Source organism: Trichomonas vaginalis, chromosome V (assembly GCF_026262505.1).
Source record: "Trichomonas vaginalis G3 chromosome V, whole genome shotgun sequence".
Taxonomy (NCBI): domain Eukaryota; phylum Parabasalia; order Trichomonadida; family Trichomonadidae; genus Trichomonas; species Trichomonas vaginalis.
In genome coordinates this window covers 9,670,607-9,692,488 of record NC_067207.1, presented here as the reverse complement: position 1 = coordinate 9,692,488, position 21,882 = coordinate 9,670,607, and the positions used below count along the sequence as shown (strand labels likewise).

The window sequence follows — 21,882 nt, the reverse complement described above, 5'->3', positions numbered from 1 at the left end:
TCTGTGAGTGGTAAATTTAATCCCATTCTTTTAGACCCTTCAGATTATATATCATTTATTAAAGATGACCTTGAAAAAACGTATGATATGTATATAAATAATGTGATCGCGAAAGGGGATATTAACATGATTTTAAGTTATTTAAATGAATCATTTATCGTATGGTATGAAGAAAATTTTAAATCAAAACCCGATAAACTTTTTGAACTTGATGAAATAAATAACCTTATTAAATTTCCGCTGAAAATTAAATTTTGTACTCCTCATCTTCGTTCATTGTTGGGGATATTAAATTTTGAAAAAGATGTTGGGGATGTTTTGTATTCTGACACTGGTTCCAATTTCATTTTAATCAAATGTGATAAAGTTAATACCCAATGAGATTTTCACATCAAACATTAGACCTAACTCTTACCCATCAATACAAAACATTTTATCCATCAACTTAAACACATTTTCTTTATCATATCCGTTTCAATTATCCGGGAATTCATTTATTCTTCATTCAAAAGATTTATCAAGTATTAAATTTAGAATAACTGACCTATTTGATTGTGATTTAGAATTTATGAATGAAATATTATGGCAATTTCAAATAGAGAAAATAGCTGATGAGATAACGGATTAAATATTTATTTTTAAATCGTAATAAATGATTAAACAACAGCAACTTAAGGCGCAAAGCGCCCAGGTCCTTCAGACCATTACATACGCCACATATGCATATAATTCAAAGACGGCAGAACAAACGCAAGGGTTGAAATATGGAGATTTGGAGATAGTATTGAAAAATGACCATTTCGAATTCGTTTGCAAAGGTGGTGCAGTGATATCAAATATAAAAGAAATTTTATTTATGAATTCAAAAATTAAAGGAATAACGGATGATATAACATCAATTCCACCAGAAGAACAGAGATATTACGCATTAAATGCATTTCCTAAAGTTTTGAAGATTGGAAGATTTAATTTAAATAAGGAATTCATAGAAGGTTTCCTAAATGACATAATGAAGAAGGTGGATAAGGAATATGTGGATAGTGAGTTAATGAAGAAAGCAGATAAGGAATATGTGGATAGTGAATTAAATAAGAAGGCAAATTTGGTTTATGTTGATGAAAAAGATAATGAAATTAAAGAAAAGGTTGAATGGTATCATGAATGGACATTGGAGACTTTTAAAGTTAAAGCTGATACAGAATGGGTTTCAGGATGTTTAGACCTTAAAGCAGATAAAACATATGTTGATGAAAAAGATAATGAAATTAAAGAAAAGGTTGAATGGTATCATGAATGGACATTGGAGACTTTTAAAGTTAAAGCTGATACAGAATGGGTTTCAGGATGTTTAGACCTTAAAGCAGATAAAACATATGTTAACAATGAGTTAGAGAAGAAAGCAGATAAGGAAAAAGTTATTTCATTCATTAATACTGAGTTAGCAAAGAAAGCTGATATATCATTTGTTAATGAAGAAATAAAACAATCAGAGGTCTATTTTACCCCACCATTTTTAAATTTTATGAAATCATCAGATAAAACCTTTGATATAGATTCTTTTGAATGGATATGTTTCGATGGAGTGACCACGTATTTATTTTATACAGCTGGAGTGCTTTATTATTTTAAAACAAATGATTTTAAAAACTATGAATCATTTACTCCATCTGTTTGGAATCCTGATACACGAAAGCCAATCATTAATCCAAGAATTTTATATGTTGAATATAATAACGGTAACGGTTGGAGATGATTTTTGCCCTTGTTATTCATTCGATTGTATCCAATGGTTCAAATGTAATTTAAATCAAGATGCTAAATTTAAATATCCAAATAATCCTATTAGATGCGTTAATAATAAATGGGTACTAATTTATGAAGTCAATCAAATTTTCATTAGTGAGGATGGGATAAATTATTATATGTTTAGTATGATGTCATCAGATTTGAAAATTGATTATACAAGTAAGTGGTATTACATTAACAACATGTATTTTATCCTACAAAATGATAAAATTTATAGATCATCTTCAATACCACAAGGTCAATTTGAATAAATTTTTCAAGCTGATGGAGACATTGAAGCTTTATGTTATGGATCAAATGTTTATGTTCTCGTTTCAGGTGGAATGGTCTATTCATATCCTGTAAGTTATAACAGACATATTTATTTATCACAGGATTTATCAAATTGGGAATTGGTTTATTCATTCACTCCAAAACTTACTCGAAATTATAGATTTACTAATTTATTTTATATTGATGGGTATTTCATTGCTTTTGGATGTGGTGATTTAGTAAATATCAGTAGTGATGGAAGAAATTGGTCTGAAATCACAAAATTTCAAGATGTTAGAAAAGCAATTTTCAAAAATAATACGTTAATATTGATAACAAGACCAGTTTTAAATACTCACCCAGTTTCAATATTATATAATAAATTCAATATTCATAATGGATTAAATACAATTCGTGAGATGATTTACCCCATTGGTTCAATATATACATCAATGAATTCAACAAATCCAGCAAGTGTTTTAGGTTTTGGTACGTGGCAACAAATAACCGATCGTTTCCTCTACTGTGCTAACTCTTCAAAGCAAACAGGTGGTTCAAAGAAAATTTTAGAAGCAAACTTACCTGCGCACACTCATACAGGAACTACAAACTTTTCTAGCGACCATATACACTCATTAAGAGACCACTCATTATACAACTCAGACTATGAAGCCGGTCATGATGTTTTATCTCCAGCTTATAACGATTCAACAAAAAAGACTTTTCGACCAACTGAACCAGGAGGAAATCATTCACACACTTTCACAACAAATCCAACAGGCTCGGGTGAAGATTATATGCCACCATTTATGACTGTATTCGCATGGTTCAGAGCTGCTTAAAGTCCTGAGCTCCAAAAGAGCGAACAACATGACATTTAGACAACAGGTACGAAAGGAGGAAGGCATTTATGAATTATTTTTGAAGAACTGATGGTGTCACCACGTCACCATGTCACCAGATTAATTAACTTCTCTTAAAATTACTGACAACATGACATTTTGACAACAGTCCAGGAAATTTGATGCAGTCCAAAAATAAAGTTAGTTTTAAAATTATTTTTATTTTTTTATTTTGTATGTAAGAACAGAAATGTCAGTCGAAGCAAAAACATTCACGAACAAATCTAATGGCGAAACATTCACAAAAGGCACTTATAATGGTATTGAAGTCTTACGTAGAGACAAGGATGGTTACATTAATGCAACAAAGATGGCAAGAGAAGCAGGAAAGTTAAACCATTTAAACAGATTTCTCAATAGTGCTAAAATGCAGGAAATTCTTGAGTTTTGGATGAAAGAATACGGTCAAGCCAAAAGTGGCTCGACCTCAAAACAAGCATTTTATGAGCTTACTAAGGGTGTTATAAATGAATTCAAAGGTATTTACATACATCCTGACCTCGTTCATTTTGTTGCTGAATGGTGCTCTGTAAAGTATGCATTTTATGTCAAAGATATTATGGACTCCATAGACAAGAAAGTTCATGAGAAATTAGATGAAGAAGAACTCGAAGATACAGTAGAGAATGCTAAACATTTGTTTGAAGAAGAAGTTAGAAAAATGCGCGAAAAACAATTAGAACATGAACGTGAGATATGTTATGGTTATAGAGATTCTCCATACGAACTAGACCAATGGGAACAAGAAGATTTAAAGAGAGAATTTAGAGAATATGAACTCGCTAAGATAGCATTAGAAACTGCAGAAAAGAAGTTAAAAGTTTGGGGTCGTTTTGTACAAAAATATTGTGAGTAAATGAACCATTTATTTTTGTCATAAACGACCAAAAATATATTTTATCGTTAATGGTTTTTAGGTGTCACCACGTCACCATGTGTCACCTGGTTAATTAACTTCTCTTAAAATTACTGACAACATGACATTTTGACAACAGTCCAGGAAATCAATTTTATCGTAAATGTTTACGTTAATGTTTCGTAAATGTTTTCATAAATGCCTTCCTCCTTTCGTACCTGTTGTCTAAATGTCATGTTGTCAGTAATTTTAAGAGAAGTTAATTAACCAGGTGACACATGGTGACGTAGTGACACCTTCAGTTATTCAAAAATAATTCATAAATGCCTTCCTCCTTTCGTACCTGTTGTCTAAATGTCATGCTGTCAGTAATTTTAAGAGAAGTTAATTAACCAGGTGACACATGGTGACGTGGTGACACCTTCAGTTATTCAAAAATAAATTTTCTTATCATTCAAATTAACTAAAGATGAACTTAATAAAATGATGATAAAATAACTGATAACAAAATTTTATTTTTATATAAATGGATACCCCACAAGCTCAAAATTTACCACGAATCATAACAAGGGAGGAAATGATAAAAATGATGCAAGAACAAATTAAAAACAACAAACCACGAAAACCGAGAAGATGCGGTTATGCAGTAATGATGGAAAGAAGAACCCAGAAGGGTTCGGCGTCTCGAAGAGACGTTGTCGAAGAGGAATAAAAATTAAATTTGGATAGAGTTTAAAAATTCATCTTTATTAAATTCATCTCTTCCAATCAATTTATTTATTTTATTAAATTCTTTTATTTTTGCTTCACTCAGTTTAAGGATTGAACGGTAAGTTTCTAATTTTTCGATTATTTCTTTCCTCTCTTTATCGTTTTCAGTTCCTTTAGTTTTATGGGCATCAGCCCCACCGCATTGCGGCTTCTTTTTGTAATAGCATATTTTTGATTTAATTCTGTTTAGTTTCTTTTTATATTCATTGTCTGGACTCTGAATCTTAATTGAATCAGGACTCTTGGCTGCTTTGTTGTCACTCATTTCTTACGAAAAAAAAAATTAAATATTATTTAAATATAATGGAGTAATAAAATAAATCGGAATTTCTATTAATTTATTGTCAACTTCAACTAATGCATTGCCGTTAATATATCTAACAAATTCAGCTATTGTGTCAAATCTTCGTCTTCTTTTTGTCATTGATTTATCAGTTTTTCCATAATCGAGATGAATCAAAACTTTATCCCCTTGTTTAAAATTCATGAGCCCGAATTAATTTGTTTCACGTTTAACATCATTTAACCTTTCCATTTGCTTTCTAATATATTCCCATTCTTTTGAAATATCATTTTTCATTTCCACTGGTTTCATGTTTATAGTTCTATGCCATGTATTATTGTAATAATATACTAACTGCTGTATGATGGAGTCATGATTTCCATCCCAGTATATCTGACCGTTAACCCCTAACGCATCTCTAAGAGTTCTCATTACCGCATCAACTATTTTATTATGAAACGTATATGGAGAGGATGAAAAGTAAAAATTAATTTGTGGGAAATAATGAATCATAGCTGCCTGAAATCCTTTATCACCATCACCCCTTATATTATCTACTCTTTCATGATCTAGTAAGTATTGTATAGCTCTTCTTGTTTCCTGTTCTGTTTTCCCTTTCACCGGAATGCAATATAAATATCTAGTGTTAATGTTAATGGCAAATAAATAAGTAACGTTTCCTTTTGAATATTCCAGATGATCGATTTCGTATAAATATGGATATGGGGCAAGTGAAGGGCGACTGAATTTTTCCTTTAATGTTTGAATTTTTGGGTCAGTTGGTTTATTTAATATAGGGTGTCCAAAGGTGTGTTTAGCACAAACCTGAATACTGCGAATAGAAATAAACATGTTACATATATATAAAGTTTATTTAAATATAATCACCATTGGATTCAATCACGCGTTCGCAGCGATCGATCCAGGCTTGAAAGACACGCTTTAAATCATCATGAGAAAATTGCTCAAATTGCTCTCTTACAAAATTTTCAAGATCATCTGGACTCGCGAATTCGCGTCCTTCAGCTCTCTTTTTTAGCGTGCCGAATAAATAAAAGTCAGAGGGTGCAATATCAGGTGAATAAATTGGGTTTGGAACAACTTTGACATTGTTTTCCAACAAGTAATATTTCATTACCTTAATGACTTTTGTGAACTCTTGAATTATCAAAATGAATTGCAAACTTTTGTTTTTGTTGTTTGGATTTCTCAAACTCATCAGAATTGATAATTTGAGTAAGAACATTGTCAATTAGATACTGAGCATTCATCGTATTAGGTTTTTGAAGAATATCAATTGCGATGATGCCATTCACGCCCCAAAAAACCGACAACATCATCATTGGTGTGTCAATTTTTTTCTTCGGGAATGTTTGCGGATTTTCATCCTTCGGGATCCACATGATTTTGGCTTCTGTTGCATATTGAAACCAAGACTCGTCCCCTGTTACTAAAAAGCGAAACTTCTTGGATTGATACGCACGCAATATAGAGAGGAGCTCTTTCGAAGATTGGACTCTAGATTTTTTTTGAACTGAATTAAGGTTGTGCGGAACCCAACGTGTATACGCTAGTTTGTAGTTCAAATAATTGTGCAGATAATAACTGACTGTTGTACGTGGTATCTTTGTCATCTCCTCTATCCTTCTGAGTGATGCTCTTGGGTCTTCATCTAGCGCTTGAAGAATTGCTTTGATTTTTCTTTGATCCGGCGATTTTTTGTCAATTTTTATGATGGGCGCCTTTTTGTTCATGAAGTGATACATCCTAACATGATACGTTACAGTGGAATAGCTAGGAGCATCCATACCGAAGCATTTTACCAATGTCTCGTAGATTTTTTACAGTCTTTGCATTTTTTTGCAAGAGCGAGGATGTTTTCTTTATGATTCATTAAAAAAATGAAAAAAATCCCGCCAAAATTTCCCGCGAAACCGCCTCTTGTCTCAAAATTCATTTTATATCCCGGCATGGCGCCAAAATACAACATACTCATCATATACATATATTCATATTTTTTATTATATATTTATAATCAGCATATATCTCCTTTAATAGTCTCATATAGAGCGCTGTGCTAAACGCACCTTTGGACACCCTATATCTTGAAATCCTTTTTAAAATCTTTTTGCTTCTTTAATGTTTGAAATGGATATAATAAAGTGAATGATGAAGGAATAACTGAAGGAGGAGGTACTGTCGTTGGAGGTTTTGGTATTGCAAGTGGTTTAATTTTATCTGCTTTGATTTTGGATGATGAAGTTTTAGTTGTTGATTTTCCTTTCATTAATTCTGGATGTATTCTATTCATTTGTTTTAAATATGCTGTATATAAAGGTTTGATATACTTTTCCGCTTCGAGTTTATGTTGAAGGATGAATTCCAAAAGTTGATCTTCATTTAAAAGTCGGGCTGAATATGGTTTAACTAATGAATCATAAATTAAAGCTTGTGCATCATTTATGGTCTGAAGGACCTGGGTGTTTTGCACCTTTAGCTGTTGAACATTTGCTACTTTCTCTTTTGGTGTTGTTTTCGGCTTTTTCTTCTTTGGCTTTTGTTCCTTTGGCTTTTGCGGCTCGGGATTATATAATTTATATAATTCATCAATATCTTCTTCTGTTAATACTTTATTTTTGAAATCTTTCAACTGTTTAAGTTGTGATTTAGTTTTTCCCTTTGTATATTCATTATTTTTAATTTTGTCTTTAATTTTAGAAATTATTTTATCATGATATTTCAAAATTTCATTTTTATAATACGGATAATAATAATCCATATCATCACCCGTTATATTTTTATTATGTTTTTGGAGATATGATTTTAATTCATAATATAGGGTGTCCAAAGGTGCGTTTAGCACAGCGCTCTATATGAGACTATTAAAGGAGATATATGCTGATTATAAATATATAATAAAAAATATGAATATATGTATATGATGAGTATGTTGTATTTTGGCGCCATGCCGGGATATAAAATGAATTTTGAGACAAGAGGCGGTTTCGCGGGAAATTTTGGCGGGATTTTTTTCATTTTTTTAATGAATCATAAAGAAAACATCCTCGCTCTTGCAAAAAAATGCAAAGACTGTAAAAAATCTACGAGACATTGGTAAAATGCTTCGGTATGGATGCTCCTAGCTATTCCACTGTAACGTATCATGTTAGGATGTATCACTTCATGAACAAAAAGGCGCCCATCATAAAAATTGACAAAAAATCGCCGGATCAAAGAAAAATCAAAGCAATTCTTCAAGCGCTAGATGAAGACCCAAGAGCATCACTCAGAAGGATAGAGGAGATGACAAAGATACCACGTACAACAGTCAGTTATTATCTGCACAATTATTTGAACTACAAACTAGCGTATACACGTTGGGTTCCGCACAACCTTAATTCAGTTCAAAAAAAATCTAGAGTCCAATCTTCGAAAGAGCTCCTCTCTATATTGCGTGCGTATCAATCCAAGAAGTTTCGCTTTTTAGTAACAGGGGACGAGTCTTGGTTTCAATATGCAACAGAAGCCAAAATCATGTGGATCCCGAAGGATGAAAATCCGCAAACATTCCCGAAGAAAAAAATTGACACACCAATGATGATGTTGTCGGTTTTTTGGGGCGTGAATGGCATCATCGCAATTGATATTCTTCAAAAACCTAATACGATGAATGCTCAGTATCTAATTGACAATGTTCTTACTCAAATTATCAATTCTGATGAGTTTGAGAAATCCAAACAACAAAAACAAAAGTTTGCAATTCATTTTGATAATTCAAGAGTTCACAAAAGTCATAAGGTAATGAATTACTTGTTGGAAAACAATGTCAAAGTTGTTCCAAACCCAATTTATTCACCTGATATTGCACCCTCTGACTTTTATTTATTCGGCACGCTAAAAAAGAGAGCTGAAGGACGCGAATTCGCGAGTCCAGATGATCTTGAAAATTTTGTAAGAGAGCAATTTGAGCAATTTTCTCATGATGATTTAAAGCGTGTCTTTCAAGCCTGGATCGATCGCTGCGAACGCGTGATTGAATCCAATGGTGATTATATTTAAATAAACTTTATATATATGTAACATGTTTATTTCTATTCGCAGTATTCAGGTTTGTGCTAAACACACCTTTGGACACCCTATAATTAAGAAAATTTTGATTAAGTACTAAATCATCAATTAAATTTTCTAAATATGCGTTATCCATTTATATAAAAATAAAATAAATGTTTTAAGGGTGCCCACCTCTTTGAATCATAGTATCAAAACCATTATTTACATATTGAATCGCATCATTAACGGTTCCTTTTGTCTCTTCTGTGGCATTTTATTAAAAATAAAATTTTAAATTGTATTAAATAAATGGCATACAACATCCATTTTCACAACATACAGCCTTAGTGTGTGCTCCTGTTAATGCAGTCTTACCGATTGTTAAGCGAGTCATTGACCCGTTTTTAAGTTGTAAATTAATATTCTGACCATCGAAAATAACTTTATCATTTATTATATCCAAATAATTTTTAGGTGTTAATTGTTTATTTTGCCTTAAACTAACACCTTTCATTTTTTGTGCAATCTTTTTAAAATCACTTCCATCAATTGAACCGTTGAATGATGTATAACACTTAGGGCATAAAGCAACCATGTTATCACCTTGTTTCTCAATTGCTAAACCCAATAATTTTTTCTCATGTGCTTTTTCTTCAGCTTTATTCTTTAATTTAGGTTTAAATTTCTCATCAAAACAGAAGAAATCAAAAGGTGCGAATTTGAAAATGTTTTTATCATAAAATTGTTTATCGGTAACAATTGCTTGAAATGCTTGAGTGTTAGGAAGATTTGGGTCGCCAGCGATTGCCCAATAAGATGAATCAGTATCACCTTCAATGAAATGAAAACGATTAACATCCATGCATTTATACATAAAATCATAAATGAAAACTAAATACCAGTATTTTGCGTTATCTAAAGTAAAAAATGCCTCTTGTAAACATGTATCACATCTATAAAATCTATCTTTAAGCATCACTTGATATGTATCTTCACCTATTTCTCTTATGTTTTTAAACTTATTTGACATACATGCAACGCGTGCCTTCTGTGCATTCATTATTTTAGTCTTTGCGTAATTTTGTGTATTCATTGCATCGTAACCATATGATCCATTAAGTGAAATCTTGCAAAATAAACTTTTTCCTTTATTTCCTTCTAATTCAGCCTTTTGTCTTTCGTTCATAAATTCGTTCGCAAATTCATTAAAACAAGTGTTTTTCGTAAATGTTAAAATTGATTGAATATCATCGATGATAAAATGAAATCTGTCTATTAGATACCAAAGATAATAAGAAGAAAATGGTTGATATTGGTTGTGTGTTGATGCTAACTGAGTTAATTTCCTCTGTTTCTGGTCAACTGGTAGATTGTTTGATTTCATGTAATTATACATAAAACTGCCAATTGTTTTTTCATCTGTGATAATATCTAAGTTTCTTATTATCGGTAAAAAGTTTATGTAATCATTAATGTATTTTTCATCAATGTGACCCTTTACTTCAGCCACGAATAAAGTATTTTTCTTCTTAATTATTCCCAGTGCTTTTGCTTTCTTTGTTGCTGTATCACAAATGATAACACCATTCAATCTTCCCGGCATATACATTTTATGGTCAGTATATTGAATGAAATCATGAGGATTAGATGAAAATGATGAAGGATATAATGAATTAAAATCAACACCAACGAAATGAGTCATGATGTTGGAAGTGTCCTCATTTGATACAGTTTTAGTTTCTGGATTATATGAAAGTTTATTAATGTGCGTGATTCCTTTAAGATTTACTCTATGTTGAACATTTGATAAACCACCAGTAATTCCATTATGGAGAATGTGATAAGCTTCAACTGAATCTAAAGTCATTGGTAAATTATTTTTTAATGCATAATTTCTTAAATTGATTCTTAAACGTTGAACATCTTCATCTTTATTTGATTTTACGACATTGCAATAACAACACATTAACTGACAATTTTCTTTGGTATGTGGTTTTTCATTATCTATTCTATCCAATGTTGGTTTATTTGCATATGTAAACGCTTTACCACACATTTTGCATTTAGATGAAAGGATTAAATCGTGATAGTATTGAAAATCATCCATTGAAACATTATTTTTAGTATCTCTTTCTGCTTTTTCATCTTGTTTCTTATATGATTCAATTTTATATTTCCAATACTTTTTCGTTAATTCAAAACTTGATTCTATCTCTTCCTCAGGATATTTTTCATTAGGATTAAAGTCTTTATATGCTAAAGCGTAACGAATCATTGAAGCATTCGATGATAAAGAAAGATTATGAAGCATGTCAATTTTATAAACAAATGTTTCTTCAATAATTTTATCAATTGGGTCAATCATAATTTCAACATCTTTATTGCAATAATGAATAAAATATTCTAATCTATTCTTAAAGTTTTTAGCATCATTGAGATATATTTGATAATCACTATCTGATATAGTTTCTTGAGTTAATGCTGAATAAAATGAATCTTTCGTGAATGGTTCCTCTTTATATAATTCTTCTTCGTAATTTTCCCACGTGATGAATTGATAAGGAAAAAAGGATTTAACACGTGATTTATTGTTTCCGAAATCTTGAGTGAATTGGTCTAATGTCCCACCCGCTATATAATTTCTGATGTCAATAAATCTCAATTCATATGGAGCGTTTGTTTTCTTTACAATGACTTGCTTAAATTGAGAAGAAGAACCCAGCATTGATTTTATTTTCCATTTTGCAGTGTTTAAATCACGAAGAATTAAATTTAAATCAAACTTTCCCGAATTAAAACCTATGATATTCACTTTATTGAATTCCTCATCTAGAAGTTCTTTAAATGCTTCCTTCTGTTTTTCATTTAATGTATGGGACAAAGTCCCCGCCGTTTGCGACTTCAATAATTCATTGTATTGACCCATATTTGATTCAACAACTAATGAACAGGTTGAAAATAAAAACTCAATCCAATCAGAAATAAAAGAATCACTCGAAGTTAAGCAAAAATTCCTCGTATATGTTTTATCGTTTAATTTAACCGTTGATGATACCATGAATGGTTTTAAGTAAGCATTCAAAGTTGCACACTCAGAAAGTTGTAATTCTTCTTTAGTCTCTAATGTTTCAAAGTCAAAAGTAATATAATATCTTGTCGGTTTATAATATTTCTGCAAATTGTGAGCTAATAACCACTGATATATCTTCTGTTTCGTAATATGTGGTGCATATGGTTGCTGGGTCTTTTGCAATTGAACGTCTTGAATTAATCTTCCATTATTTTCTTTACATTTCTCACAATGCTTTAAAAATCTTTTTGGTTTTTCCTTTCTGGATCATCACGGATAGAATAAACTTCTTCTTTACAATATGGACAAACTTTATAGCCGGTGAGTGCTTCAACGTCTGTTATTCTGTCAGCGTGAAGTTTTCCACATGGACTCTGTGTTAATAAAATATTTACTGTTTCAAATTCTGGATCTATCATTATTGATTCCACTAATGGAAAGTCTACCTTATTTATGTCCACGTCTTCTGTTGAGGATCACAATAAATAGAAATCAATATTAACATTTAACATTCTCGCTAATCTCTCACTTTCTGATGAAATTGTCAAACCCTTCATATGCATCTATTGCTTCATTTAAATAGCTTCTACGAGTTTTAGGATTAACACCATCAGGAATGTTATAGAAGCGTTTAAATAACCTTCTACCTTCTGCTCTAATTTGATTATCATTCATTTTAGCTGTTCCGTTTTGTTCATTTATTGTAAGAATAAAAAATTTAAAAATAAATAAAAATAAAGTTTATTTTTTAAAGCCCATAAAATGAATTAAGAACACATAAATTTTTATCATCTGCGACGTGACGAATACATTTTAATTTACTTAAGAATGCGTACCCTGATACATTAAATCTAATTCCTGTCTTATTTAATTTCACAACTTTGAAAAGGAATGTATGAATAGCTATGAAATGATGAGAAGATGTTTATGGGTTGCTTCCATTTTTCTGAAATAAATGAATAAATATAATGCTTATACGTTTTCATATCTTTTATTTCTTAATAACGAATGTATAGACCTTTCCACTTCATCTTCCTTCGGTGCTGTTCTTTCATATGAAACATTATTGGTATCTTCAATAATGAAACCACAATCACACAAAATTTTATATGTTCCAATGGTTTCTTTTGATATTTTATCTAATAAATCAAAAACTTTATCAACACCTGTGCATTTATTTAAATAATAATTTGTGTAAATATCATGATCTTCTTTCTTAATCGTATTAGTTGCATATGTCACGTTTTTTTTTTAGTGCTTTTTGAATTTTTCGGAATCTAAAGGTGGTGAAAGTAGGATACATGGGTATTCTTCATTATCAATAAAATTGTAACTTATGTTTACGAATAAATTTAGTACCTTCTTCTGAAAGTGTTTGTCTATTTTCACCATCTAATAAATTTTGTGTTGATTCTGAGACATAATTTTTATATCTTTTTCATGAGATTTCTGTACTTCTGATTCTGAAGCTGGGATATTCATTAAACCCTCTACTTCATTTTCATTATATTTTTTCAACTTCTCTTAATTCCTTAATTTTTTCATCTATTTCATCTCTTATTTTTTTCAGTCTTTCAATTTCATTGTATTCATCATCTTTAATCCGTTCTTCATAATATTCGGGGAAAACATCAGGTTCTTTAGGTTTTTCTTCTTCAGATGTAGGATATAAGAAATTTATAACATCATCTTTATTCATTTTTCCATCATAATCTAAATCATTTAATAACTCGGCAAATTTTTGACAATTTCTTAAATAATATTTACTAACTTCATAACACATCTCATCTAATATATCCTTTATTTCCTCGTTTGTGAATCCTAATTTTTTAACGTTGTTAGTTTTGACGCTCATTTCATACAAAATAAAAAATAAAATAATAAACATAACTAAGTTTTAATTTTTCGTAAGAAGTTTATTTTTTAAAAAATTTTTTTATTTCATTATGGTAGTGAATCTTTTATTCATGAAAATAATTATTTCTAATTTCTTTTACTCTCTCGTACATACTAGATTTAAAGAATTCAGAACATTTCCCATAATCTCCTAAATGTTTTCTTATCCCTAACGTGTGCCAGTTATTATATGAAACTGAATAAACTTTATCTTTATCTTTACACCTTTCATCACTTCCAATATATTTATATCTCAGTTTTGATTTAGCATTTTCATATTCATTAGCGTTTAATAATTCACAGTCTTCCTTTTTAAATTGATGTTTAAGATATTCAGGATTTAATACTCTACGTTTATATGCTCCTAACTTAGTTCTAAAGGTTTTTCTACAAAATTTAGGAATTCCATCCTCTTTAATGTCATCAATGATTTCCATTTCATTATTTTCAATTTCTTCTTCTCGTTTATGAGGTCTTTGATTATGACTCCATTGATTCCATGAAATTAAATATTCTTTATCATTATATTTATACCTCATTAGCTTATTTTGGCTTTCATATTCATTTAATAATTCACAATCTTCATTTTTAAATTGAGGTTTAACCCATTCAGGATTTAAACAATGTTTAATTAATCGCGGAATATCTGACATCATCTATATATAGCTTCTTTTATAAAAGATAAAAAAATAAATTATTTTAAAATTAATGTTAATTTTTTAATGATTTATAAATAAATATATTTTAATGCATAGTCTATATATAGATGTAACAAAAAAAGTCACAAAACCCGTCATATCCTACTACTTTTAGCACCTCCATTATGCAACCACATTATTCGTCGCAAATATGTTGCATGCTAAGATCAGTCAGAATGTAAACCTCTCAATTTTATTGTCGTGGGAAGTATCTCAATTCCTTCAAAAAAATTGAAAAATTATTTAATTTTAAAAATATAATACTTTTAATTAGTTAATTAATTGGAGATATTTTTTAAAAAATCACTTTTGATAATACTTTTGAGAACTTTAATTAAAAAAATATATTCAAAAATATCCAGGATATCAAGAGGGAATTGTTCCTTATGAGGTATATAGTTATGATGTATACCTCATAAGGAACAATTCCCTCCTTAAAACGAGAAATTTGTTCGAAATTTGTTTATCATTTCGAACAAGTTTTCTCGTTTTTAATAAAAACTAAAGGCTATGAGGCACTGATTATATATTAGTGCCTCACAGCCTTTAGTTTCTAATAGATAGCTGGGAAACTTTCTCCAAATGATAAGTTATTCAGAGAAAGTTTCCCAGCTATCAAGAGGGAATTGTTCCTTATGAGGTATATAGTTATGATGTATACCTCATAAGGAACAATTCCCTCCTTAAAATCGTAGACATTTTTATACTTATTAATCAACCATTCAAAATCATATTCCTCTGAAAAGTTATTTTATTAAAAATTTAGAATTTTAATAAATATAGAGTTTGAATTTCATACAATACCTATATATTTTCAATAATGGAATTTGAAAACCATTCTCAAAAAGTTCTCAGAAAACCTTTTTTTCATTAATTTTAAGAAATCTGAGTATTAAATTAAGTGATAAATTCGTTTGACACTACTTTAATTTTTAAATTCAAAAAATTATATGTGCTTCTTAAAATGACTCAAAAAAATTTTATTATAAAATAATATATAATATTAAAAATCCCACAACATTTTTTTACTTTACATAATCATACTTCCTCGACGATTAATTTCCACTCAATTTCTATCGTTGACCGAACTTAGCATGCAACAAATAAGTGTATTTACGCATATTATGATGCATATTCACACAACTCGTATACATGAAAAGTTATTAAAATCAGACAAAATTATTGCAATAAGGGAAAAAAAACAACTTTATTATATATGTTAGTAATGAATTACAAATATTTCTACAAAGAATGCTCAATACTTCATATAATCTTCGAATATTTCTTATTACAAGTTAATACATTTTGACTCGAACATGATAAACAAAAGCCGACATGCTGATTACTACATTTATGAAAATATAGTACGTTTCCATTCATCTGTTTACTTGTTTTTGTTGGAATAAAATCATTTTTTTTTTCTTTCATGAAATAAGAATTTTGCTGCGAAAGCAATATCTCTAACAATAATTAATACATTACGTCAACTCTGGAATGAGTATTTATCAAATATGATATCAAAATCAAAAATTAGTTGTTTTTTATGAGTAAAAACGATGTAAATTGATTATTTGACTAATTATCAAATACTTTGATTTTCCAAATTTTTTTCGAAATTGATTTTTCATGTGAAAATTCAGATTGTTTAATTTCATTTTTGAAATTTTGAATTTTTTTTGGAATTTTGAGTTGATCAATTCAGCAGAATTGATAATGCTATTGCTTTAGGGCATACCACAAGGTGATAATAATAAAATGAACATTAACAAATTATTTTAAATCACAAATATCATCCTCATCAACTTTAATTCTAAAAAGAACTGTACTGAATTATGAAAATGCATGATTTACATTATTAAAATCTTTGAATGAAAATAGTACAAGATAAGTTTTTATTCATTTTTAATTAGATTTAAACGAAAAACTACTCCATATTAAAATTTAAGTCGAGAAATCGTATTTTGTTCTTATTTGTTTAGCATTTTGTAGACATTCTAATCTTGAATTAATTTGTTACATGATATTATTAACAAATTTAACTGAAAAAATATGTTAATATGGAATAAACCATGATTATATAAGCTATCAATGCTATATATACATATGTAAAAGATTCATATTAACTCAATTAACAAAAATGATAGATTTTCATAAAGCTTCAATCTAGGTTCGTCCGAAAATTTTGATTTTTATATAGAAGACATAGTTTCATATACATAATTAAATTTTCAAACAAATTTGATCATACCATTTATTAAGCAGGATAGTATATTAATTACTATCAGTATAAAAATAAAAAATGATTATATTTTATTGCATAATTTAGTCAAAGAGTTATAAGCCTCAAGTGATCGTTATCACCTTCAATGCACGTATACTTTATTGATTCATAGATATTTAATCTATGTTTGACATGTTGTTGTCGTCATTCGTTTTGTTCCCATTCTTCCTAAGTTAGAATTAGAGAATACACCATCCACATCATCTAATTTGGTCCTCAGCGATAGATTGGTTCATTTTGGAGGAGTCCCATCAGACAGTTTTCGAGCACCAAATATCAAATTAATTATGTATACAAATCTTTAGTGATTTATCTCTTTTATGATGAGTAAAAGGTTTCTGCTCATCAACATTTGATTTCCGACATATATGATTTCTAATTGCAATTATTTACTTTCTTTTTATAATCTAACTTTGTGACTCATACCATAAATTAATTATTGGAAAGTGTCAATATGTTTGGCACAACGCATGGCGGAAGATACCAAACCATGCAGGGAATATGATACGTTTAAGATCTCCGAACTTTTTTTCCAAAAATTTTCTATCGTTGCCCTACCTCTTGTGCATATATCGTGTTAAAATGTGAAGATTAAAATATTTTATCATATCAAAAAAGCTTTATTTTTACAATTTTGGACGATTTTAAGGGTATAGTAAACTCAAAATTCTAGAGTTTTGAGAGTGCCAATAAACTCTATAGGCCTATATATATCTATATTTTAAAGGAGAGGTTACGCCATAATATTTGATATTATAAATTATTAATTCAAAATAAAAGTAGAAAATGAAACTAATTTTATTCTAACCTATATAAATATATCAATAATCTAAAATGATTATAGTCTGAACTATATTTTACCAGATTATCAAATATAAGAGAAATGAAATAAGGCATAAAAATATCATAGCATAATTATTGGATAAATGCATTAATAAATTATTTATATCATAATGAGAAAAAATCAAAATAAGAAAATGAGCATAATAATAATTTAATTAAAAACAAAAACAATAAATAAAATGTAATTTTCGTTAATCAAAGTCATCAATGTCTTCGTCTTCTGATTCCCATTCGGACTTGAAAACTTGATAATCTCCTCCTGGTACACTCTGAATGGATTTTTTGTATTTGTTCTGTTTTTTAGAACCTTTTGTAACAGTTTTTTGTTTCAATATCATTTTGGAGTAACAATTCTCTTCAAATGATTTGACACAATCTTCTGGAAGTGGGGGAAGATGTAATGCTTTTTGTATATCTCCGAGAAAATGCTCTGGATCATTCCATTCTAAGATTGCAACGTTAACTCTAATGTTAATGTTCTTCCAGGCTCTTGATTTGTCCAAATAGCATGCAATTTTGGAAGAAACTTTGGAAACTATGGGTGTCCATTTGTGAACCCAGTCATAGAGCATGAATTGAAGTTGGATCGAATTGACACCTTTTTGCCATTCAAAGCATTTGTAATTGTGCGGTTCGCAAAAAGAATGATTGCCTACGTAATGGTAGACACAATTCTCCCACATTTTCGTACGTTTGTCAATATTTTCTTCGGCAAAACATGACCAAAGCCACATACTTAGGCTTGCATTCAGACCCCAGAAAGGTCTCTCTATTTTTTCAATCTTCTGAGTCTTGTCGTTGAAAACTTCAACTGTCTTATGAGAAGCTGAGAACTTTGTAAAATCTTTTGAGATATTTTTTGATACATGACCTGGATCGAATCTTTCAAGATGAGAGACGCCAAATTCTTTAAAGACAGAGACACTTTTGTTATCTCGGTCTTTAATAATCTCTTTAACATCTTTCAAGATATTGTATTTCTTTAATTGCTTCAAGATGATTCGAGTTCCAGCACTTTCCATATTGTTGGAAGCTCCGGAATACTGAGCATGCTGTCTGTTTCCACCAATATGGTTGATGTTCACGCATGCAAGAACTCTTTTTGTGACAGCATCGAGCGCAGTTACTGTACAACTTGGCGAGTTTCGCCTGTGCGTCCATCTTGCATCAATGGATAAGTAACCACTGAAGGACTTTCTCGACAGCATTAGGGAAATACTTTTAAGTCTTCTAATCTTATCGTCACAAAATCTCTGTTGTCTCATGACACCACTCTTCACAGGGGGCTTAGTTCCACAAAGAGAAAGAAAGCGAGCACCTTTTGTATATGGCATTCCGGTCATTATGCAAGCACCAAGCATCTGTCGCGCTGAGAGTCGACGACGTTCGTGGAGTAAAATGTTATGCATTGCCTTTGTTTTCCGTTTTGGGTGAACAATATGGCCCATACAACAACAAAAAAATGAAATCCCGCCAAAAGTGAAAATTGAATAAAAAGTAATAATTAATAAATATATACTATATCATTAGATGAATATTTTGGAATAACATTTTAAAATCGAGGTTTTTCAATGGATAACGGTTCAATCAAAAATTTGACCCCATTTTAGAATCTACATTAAAAATGGAACATTTCTGTCGTTTCAAAATTCCAAAATAACGTTTCTATTCCTCTCAAAAGTAAAAATAAACTTTATTGGGGAAAAAATATTTTTATTTTCCAAAAAAAAATGAAAACCTTAAATGCAAATCTAATTTTGATGCTTTTGTTTGTGATTTTTTGGATTTCGAAAAAAATTTGAAAATTCAGACAAGTTACCATTAACACTAATACGTTTCAGCGAGTCGGTCCCATCAGAGAAATTTCATAAATCGGCGATATAATTTATTATTTCAGCAAAATATTCTCAGATCCAACTAGAATAAGGTCAAATTATACAAATTTAGCAAAGGCTAGTTATCCTACCTATTCAATTAACTTTAATTTTAAATAATTCAAGACAATTCTCAAAATTACCTTAATAATCGCGTTCTCTTCGCAAAATGACGATTCCTCATTCACTACCAGCATAACTGAGGGCTTGTGCTCACAGAATAATACAGATAATTTACTTATTAATGCAAAATTTAGTACCAAAAGGTAATCATAGAAGATACAAAAAAGTTTCTTTATTTTGATTGCTGATTTTATTTCTTCTAAAATTTACCAAATCTAAAAAATCCAAATTGAATGCTATTGAATTTCATGTTTATGTAACATATACTATTTATTATATAAGGAATAAAAATTTTATAGTTTTAATCAAAAATAAAGGTGTACTAAATGCATACAAAACAAGGTATTTTTTACTCATCCAAAATATGTTAACAGTGCTATTTATATAATCAATATCCGAATTTCGAAATCATTTTGATGAAATCTTTATTTTAAAATTGAGTTGACTGTTAAAATCACCCGAGAAGAGGGATTATCTCAATGAAAAGTACATAAAATAGCAAACGCACAAGATGGCACTATGCAGCTTTATATTGTTATACAGGATGAACATATAAAATGTTTGGAAAACACTTACTTCGTTCTACAAATGTGTATCTCTTTATATCAAAGATTCTTCTCAAATTATTGAGAGACTTCTCTCAAAAAAAGGAAAATTTGATAACTAAAAAAATTATGGCATAACCTCTCGTTTTGCATAGATATATATTTACATGGTCACAGAGCTTATTTTCATTGTCAAAACTTAAAAATTTTTAGTGGACTATACCCTTAATCAAAACTTATATTGAGAGTAATTAATTCTATTCGGTACGTTTTTAAGCAACATTATTTGATCTTAATTAGATCTTTATTAATGTATTATTTTTCCTTTGAGGCCGGCTAAATTGAATTCACAAAACATTTTATTTTTGTAAAGGTACATTCACTAGGCGATAACAGTAAAATGGGATGAAAATAGGATAAATAGCATCCCTATATAGTGCCTAACAATATTTATACGGGCCAAAAAAATTTGGCTAGAGATTTGGCGAGTTATAAAACTTAGAAAATTGAGAGGGATTTTTATTTTTGAATTTTTTTTGGAAAGTTAAAATTGCGATTAAAAATCGATTTCCAGGAGAACTAAGCATCTCATCATATATTTAAATCGATAAAAATATTAAATAATAGTTGAATAGTATAACAACGTGAAATTATAGCTGAATCTACAGAAAAAATGAACATATTTGACATTTTTGAAAATTCATACGTTAGATGGTGACAGACTCATAAACTATACTTTAGCTAAGATTGATATATGGTTTCAACAACACATGGTTAAAATCGTAAAAATATTTTAGATTTCAAAAAGATATATATGGTAATATAATGGAACAAAGACAACAAATAGCATGTTAAATATGTTATAATTAACTTTTTATTAGATCCAATAGTAGATATCGAATGGTTTCCAGCTTTATGGTTAAATATTTTCTTTTCGAGCTTCTCTTTAACTGTTTATTAAGGTTGTAAATTTTTGATGCTAGAAACTATGAATCTCTTCTGATGCTGCATTTTTCTTGAGAGTTCTTGCAATTTCGAATAGATCTGCGCATTGTATGAAATGGAGGCTTTAAAATATCTTGAAAACAGAATAGGACTGCTTTTCCAAAGGAATGCTTACTTGTAAATCAGAGAGTTTCAAAATTGACAGCAAGATTATCATCATAACTTTCGATTTTGCTGCGAAAAAGGAAGACAAGTAATTAACAAATCATTTACTGTTGTTCATCAAAAAAGAAAACTTTGATAACAACTAATGATGATAAAATCAAGCTATCTTTTAATATTTTAAATTGATAAGACATTCAAAATATTTGAATGGTTTAAAATATTTTCTTTTAATTTCTATAAGATATTATCATGATTATATAATAAAATTTAAATTTTTATTCAAAAAGACAATATTTCAAACTTTTAATTTCAAAAATCTTAATTCTGCAATAAGTGTATTTAATTGGAGCAAATTTAATGATCCTTCGTCATGCTTAGCAATTTGGAACTCATAAATTAATGATTTCTTCAAGTAAAATTCTGCATTATTTCAAAAGTCAATAATTCTCTAGTAACTTTTCTTCAAACCCTAAACATTATATTATATGTATAATGGAGAATAATTACAAAGAAAGATAGCCG

The 21,882-nt window shown here is 29.5% G+C and overlaps 8 protein-coding genes and 2 pseudogenes across 10 annotated transcripts, besides 13 other annotated features; 5 read left to right on the top strand and 5 right to left on the bottom strand.

The window, feature by feature from the left end:
• Positions 1 to 5,608: part of a mobile genetic element that runs on past the window's edge.
• Positions 653 to 1,753, top strand: TVAGG3_0307920 (uncharacterized protein; the record flags this gene model as incomplete). The annotated part of the gene is made up of 1 exon (XM_051229729.1): positions 653 to 1,753. One exon carries the CDS (start codon positions 653 to 655, stop codon positions 1,751 to 1,753), a length of 1,101 nt encoding a protein of 366 aa, XP_051099459.1.
• On the top strand, positions 2,130 to 2,900 carry TVAGG3_0307910 (keratin-associated protein family; the record flags this gene model as incomplete). Its single annotated transcript, XM_001293954.1, has 1 exon — positions 2,130 to 2,900. The coding sequence occupies one exon, from the start codon at positions 2,130 to 2,132 to the stop codon at positions 2,898 to 2,900; it is 771 nt and encodes a 256-aa protein (XP_001293955.1).
• Positions 3,151 to 3,596, top strand: TVAGG3_0307900 (KilA, N-terminal/APSES-type HTH, DNA-binding family; the record flags this gene model as incomplete). Its single annotated transcript, XM_051229728.1, has 1 exon — positions 3,151 to 3,596. A coding segment is annotated over one exon (446 nt), but the record flags the coding sequence as incomplete, so codon positions are not given.
• Positions 3,622 to 3,816, top strand: TVAGG3_0307890 (uncharacterized protein; the record flags this gene model as incomplete). Its single annotated transcript, XM_051229727.1, has 1 exon — positions 3,622 to 3,816. The coding sequence occupies one exon, from the start codon at positions 3,622 to 3,624 to the stop codon at positions 3,814 to 3,816; it is 195 nt and encodes a 64-aa protein (XP_051099457.1).
• TVAGG3_0307880 (uncharacterized protein) lies at positions 4,532 to 4,852 on the bottom strand (the record flags this gene model as incomplete). Its single annotated transcript, XM_051229726.1, has 1 exon — positions 4,532 to 4,852. One exon carries the CDS (start codon positions 4,850 to 4,852, stop codon positions 4,532 to 4,534), a length of 321 nt encoding a protein of 106 aa, XP_051099456.1.
• Positions 5,609 to 5,664: 56 nt separating the features above from the next.
• Positions 5,665 to 5,692: a terminal%2Cinverted (terminal inverted repeat of Mariner transposon ID:TVAGG3_0307850).
• Positions 5,665 to 6,971: a mobile genetic element.
• Positions 5,745 to 6,875, bottom strand: TVAGG3_0307860 (annotated as a pseudogene). Its single transcript has one exon. A coding segment is annotated over exon 1 (1,131 nt).
• Positions 6,944 to 6,971: a terminal%2Cinverted (terminal inverted repeat of Mariner transposon ID:TVAGG3_0307850).
• Positions 6,972 to 7,706: 735 nt separating this feature from the next.
• Positions 7,707 to 7,734: a terminal%2Cinverted (terminal inverted repeat of Mariner transposon ID:TVAGG3_0307820).
• Positions 7,707 to 9,009: a mobile genetic element.
• Positions 7,803 to 8,929, top strand: TVAGG3_0307830 (annotated as a pseudogene). Its single transcript has one exon. A coding segment is annotated over exon 1 (1,127 nt).
• Positions 8,982 to 9,009: a terminal%2Cinverted (terminal inverted repeat of Mariner transposon ID:TVAGG3_0307820).
• A 212-nt stretch (positions 9,010 to 9,221) lies between these two features.
• TVAGG3_0307810 (uncharacterized protein) lies at positions 9,222 to 9,980 on the bottom strand (the record flags this gene model as incomplete). The annotated part of the gene is made up of 1 exon (XM_051229725.1): positions 9,222 to 9,980. One exon carries the CDS (start codon positions 9,978 to 9,980, stop codon positions 9,222 to 9,224), a length of 759 nt encoding a protein of 252 aa, XP_051099455.1.
• A 434-nt stretch (positions 9,981 to 10,414) lies between these two features.
• Positions 10,415 to 11,285, bottom strand: TVAGG3_0307800 (DNA/RNA polymerase superfamily; the record flags this gene model as incomplete). The annotated part of the gene is made up of 1 exon (XM_051229724.1): positions 10,415 to 11,285. A coding segment is annotated over one exon (871 nt), but the record flags the coding sequence as incomplete, so codon positions are not given.
• A 2,133-nt stretch (positions 11,286 to 13,418) lies between these two features.
• Positions 13,419 to 13,928: a mobile genetic element.
• Positions 13,929 to 15,150: 1,222 nt separating this feature from the next.
• Positions 15,151 to 15,263: a mobile genetic element.
• A 2,250-nt stretch (positions 15,264 to 17,513) lies between these two features.
• Positions 17,514 to 17,535: a terminal%2Cinverted (terminal inverted repeat of Kolobok-1_TV transposon ID:TVAGG3_0307760).
• Positions 17,514 to 20,475: a mobile genetic element.
• TVAGG3_0307770 (uncharacterized protein) lies at positions 17,900 to 19,156 on the bottom strand (the record flags this gene model as incomplete). The annotated part of the gene is made up of 1 exon (XM_051229723.1): positions 17,900 to 19,156. One exon carries the CDS (start codon positions 19,154 to 19,156, stop codon positions 17,900 to 17,902), a length of 1,257 nt encoding a protein of 418 aa, XP_051099453.1.
• Positions 20,454 to 20,475: a terminal%2Cinverted (terminal inverted repeat of Kolobok-1_TV transposon ID:TVAGG3_0307760).
• A 144-nt stretch (positions 20,476 to 20,619) lies between these two features.
• Positions 20,620 to 21,882: part of a mobile genetic element that runs on past the window's edge.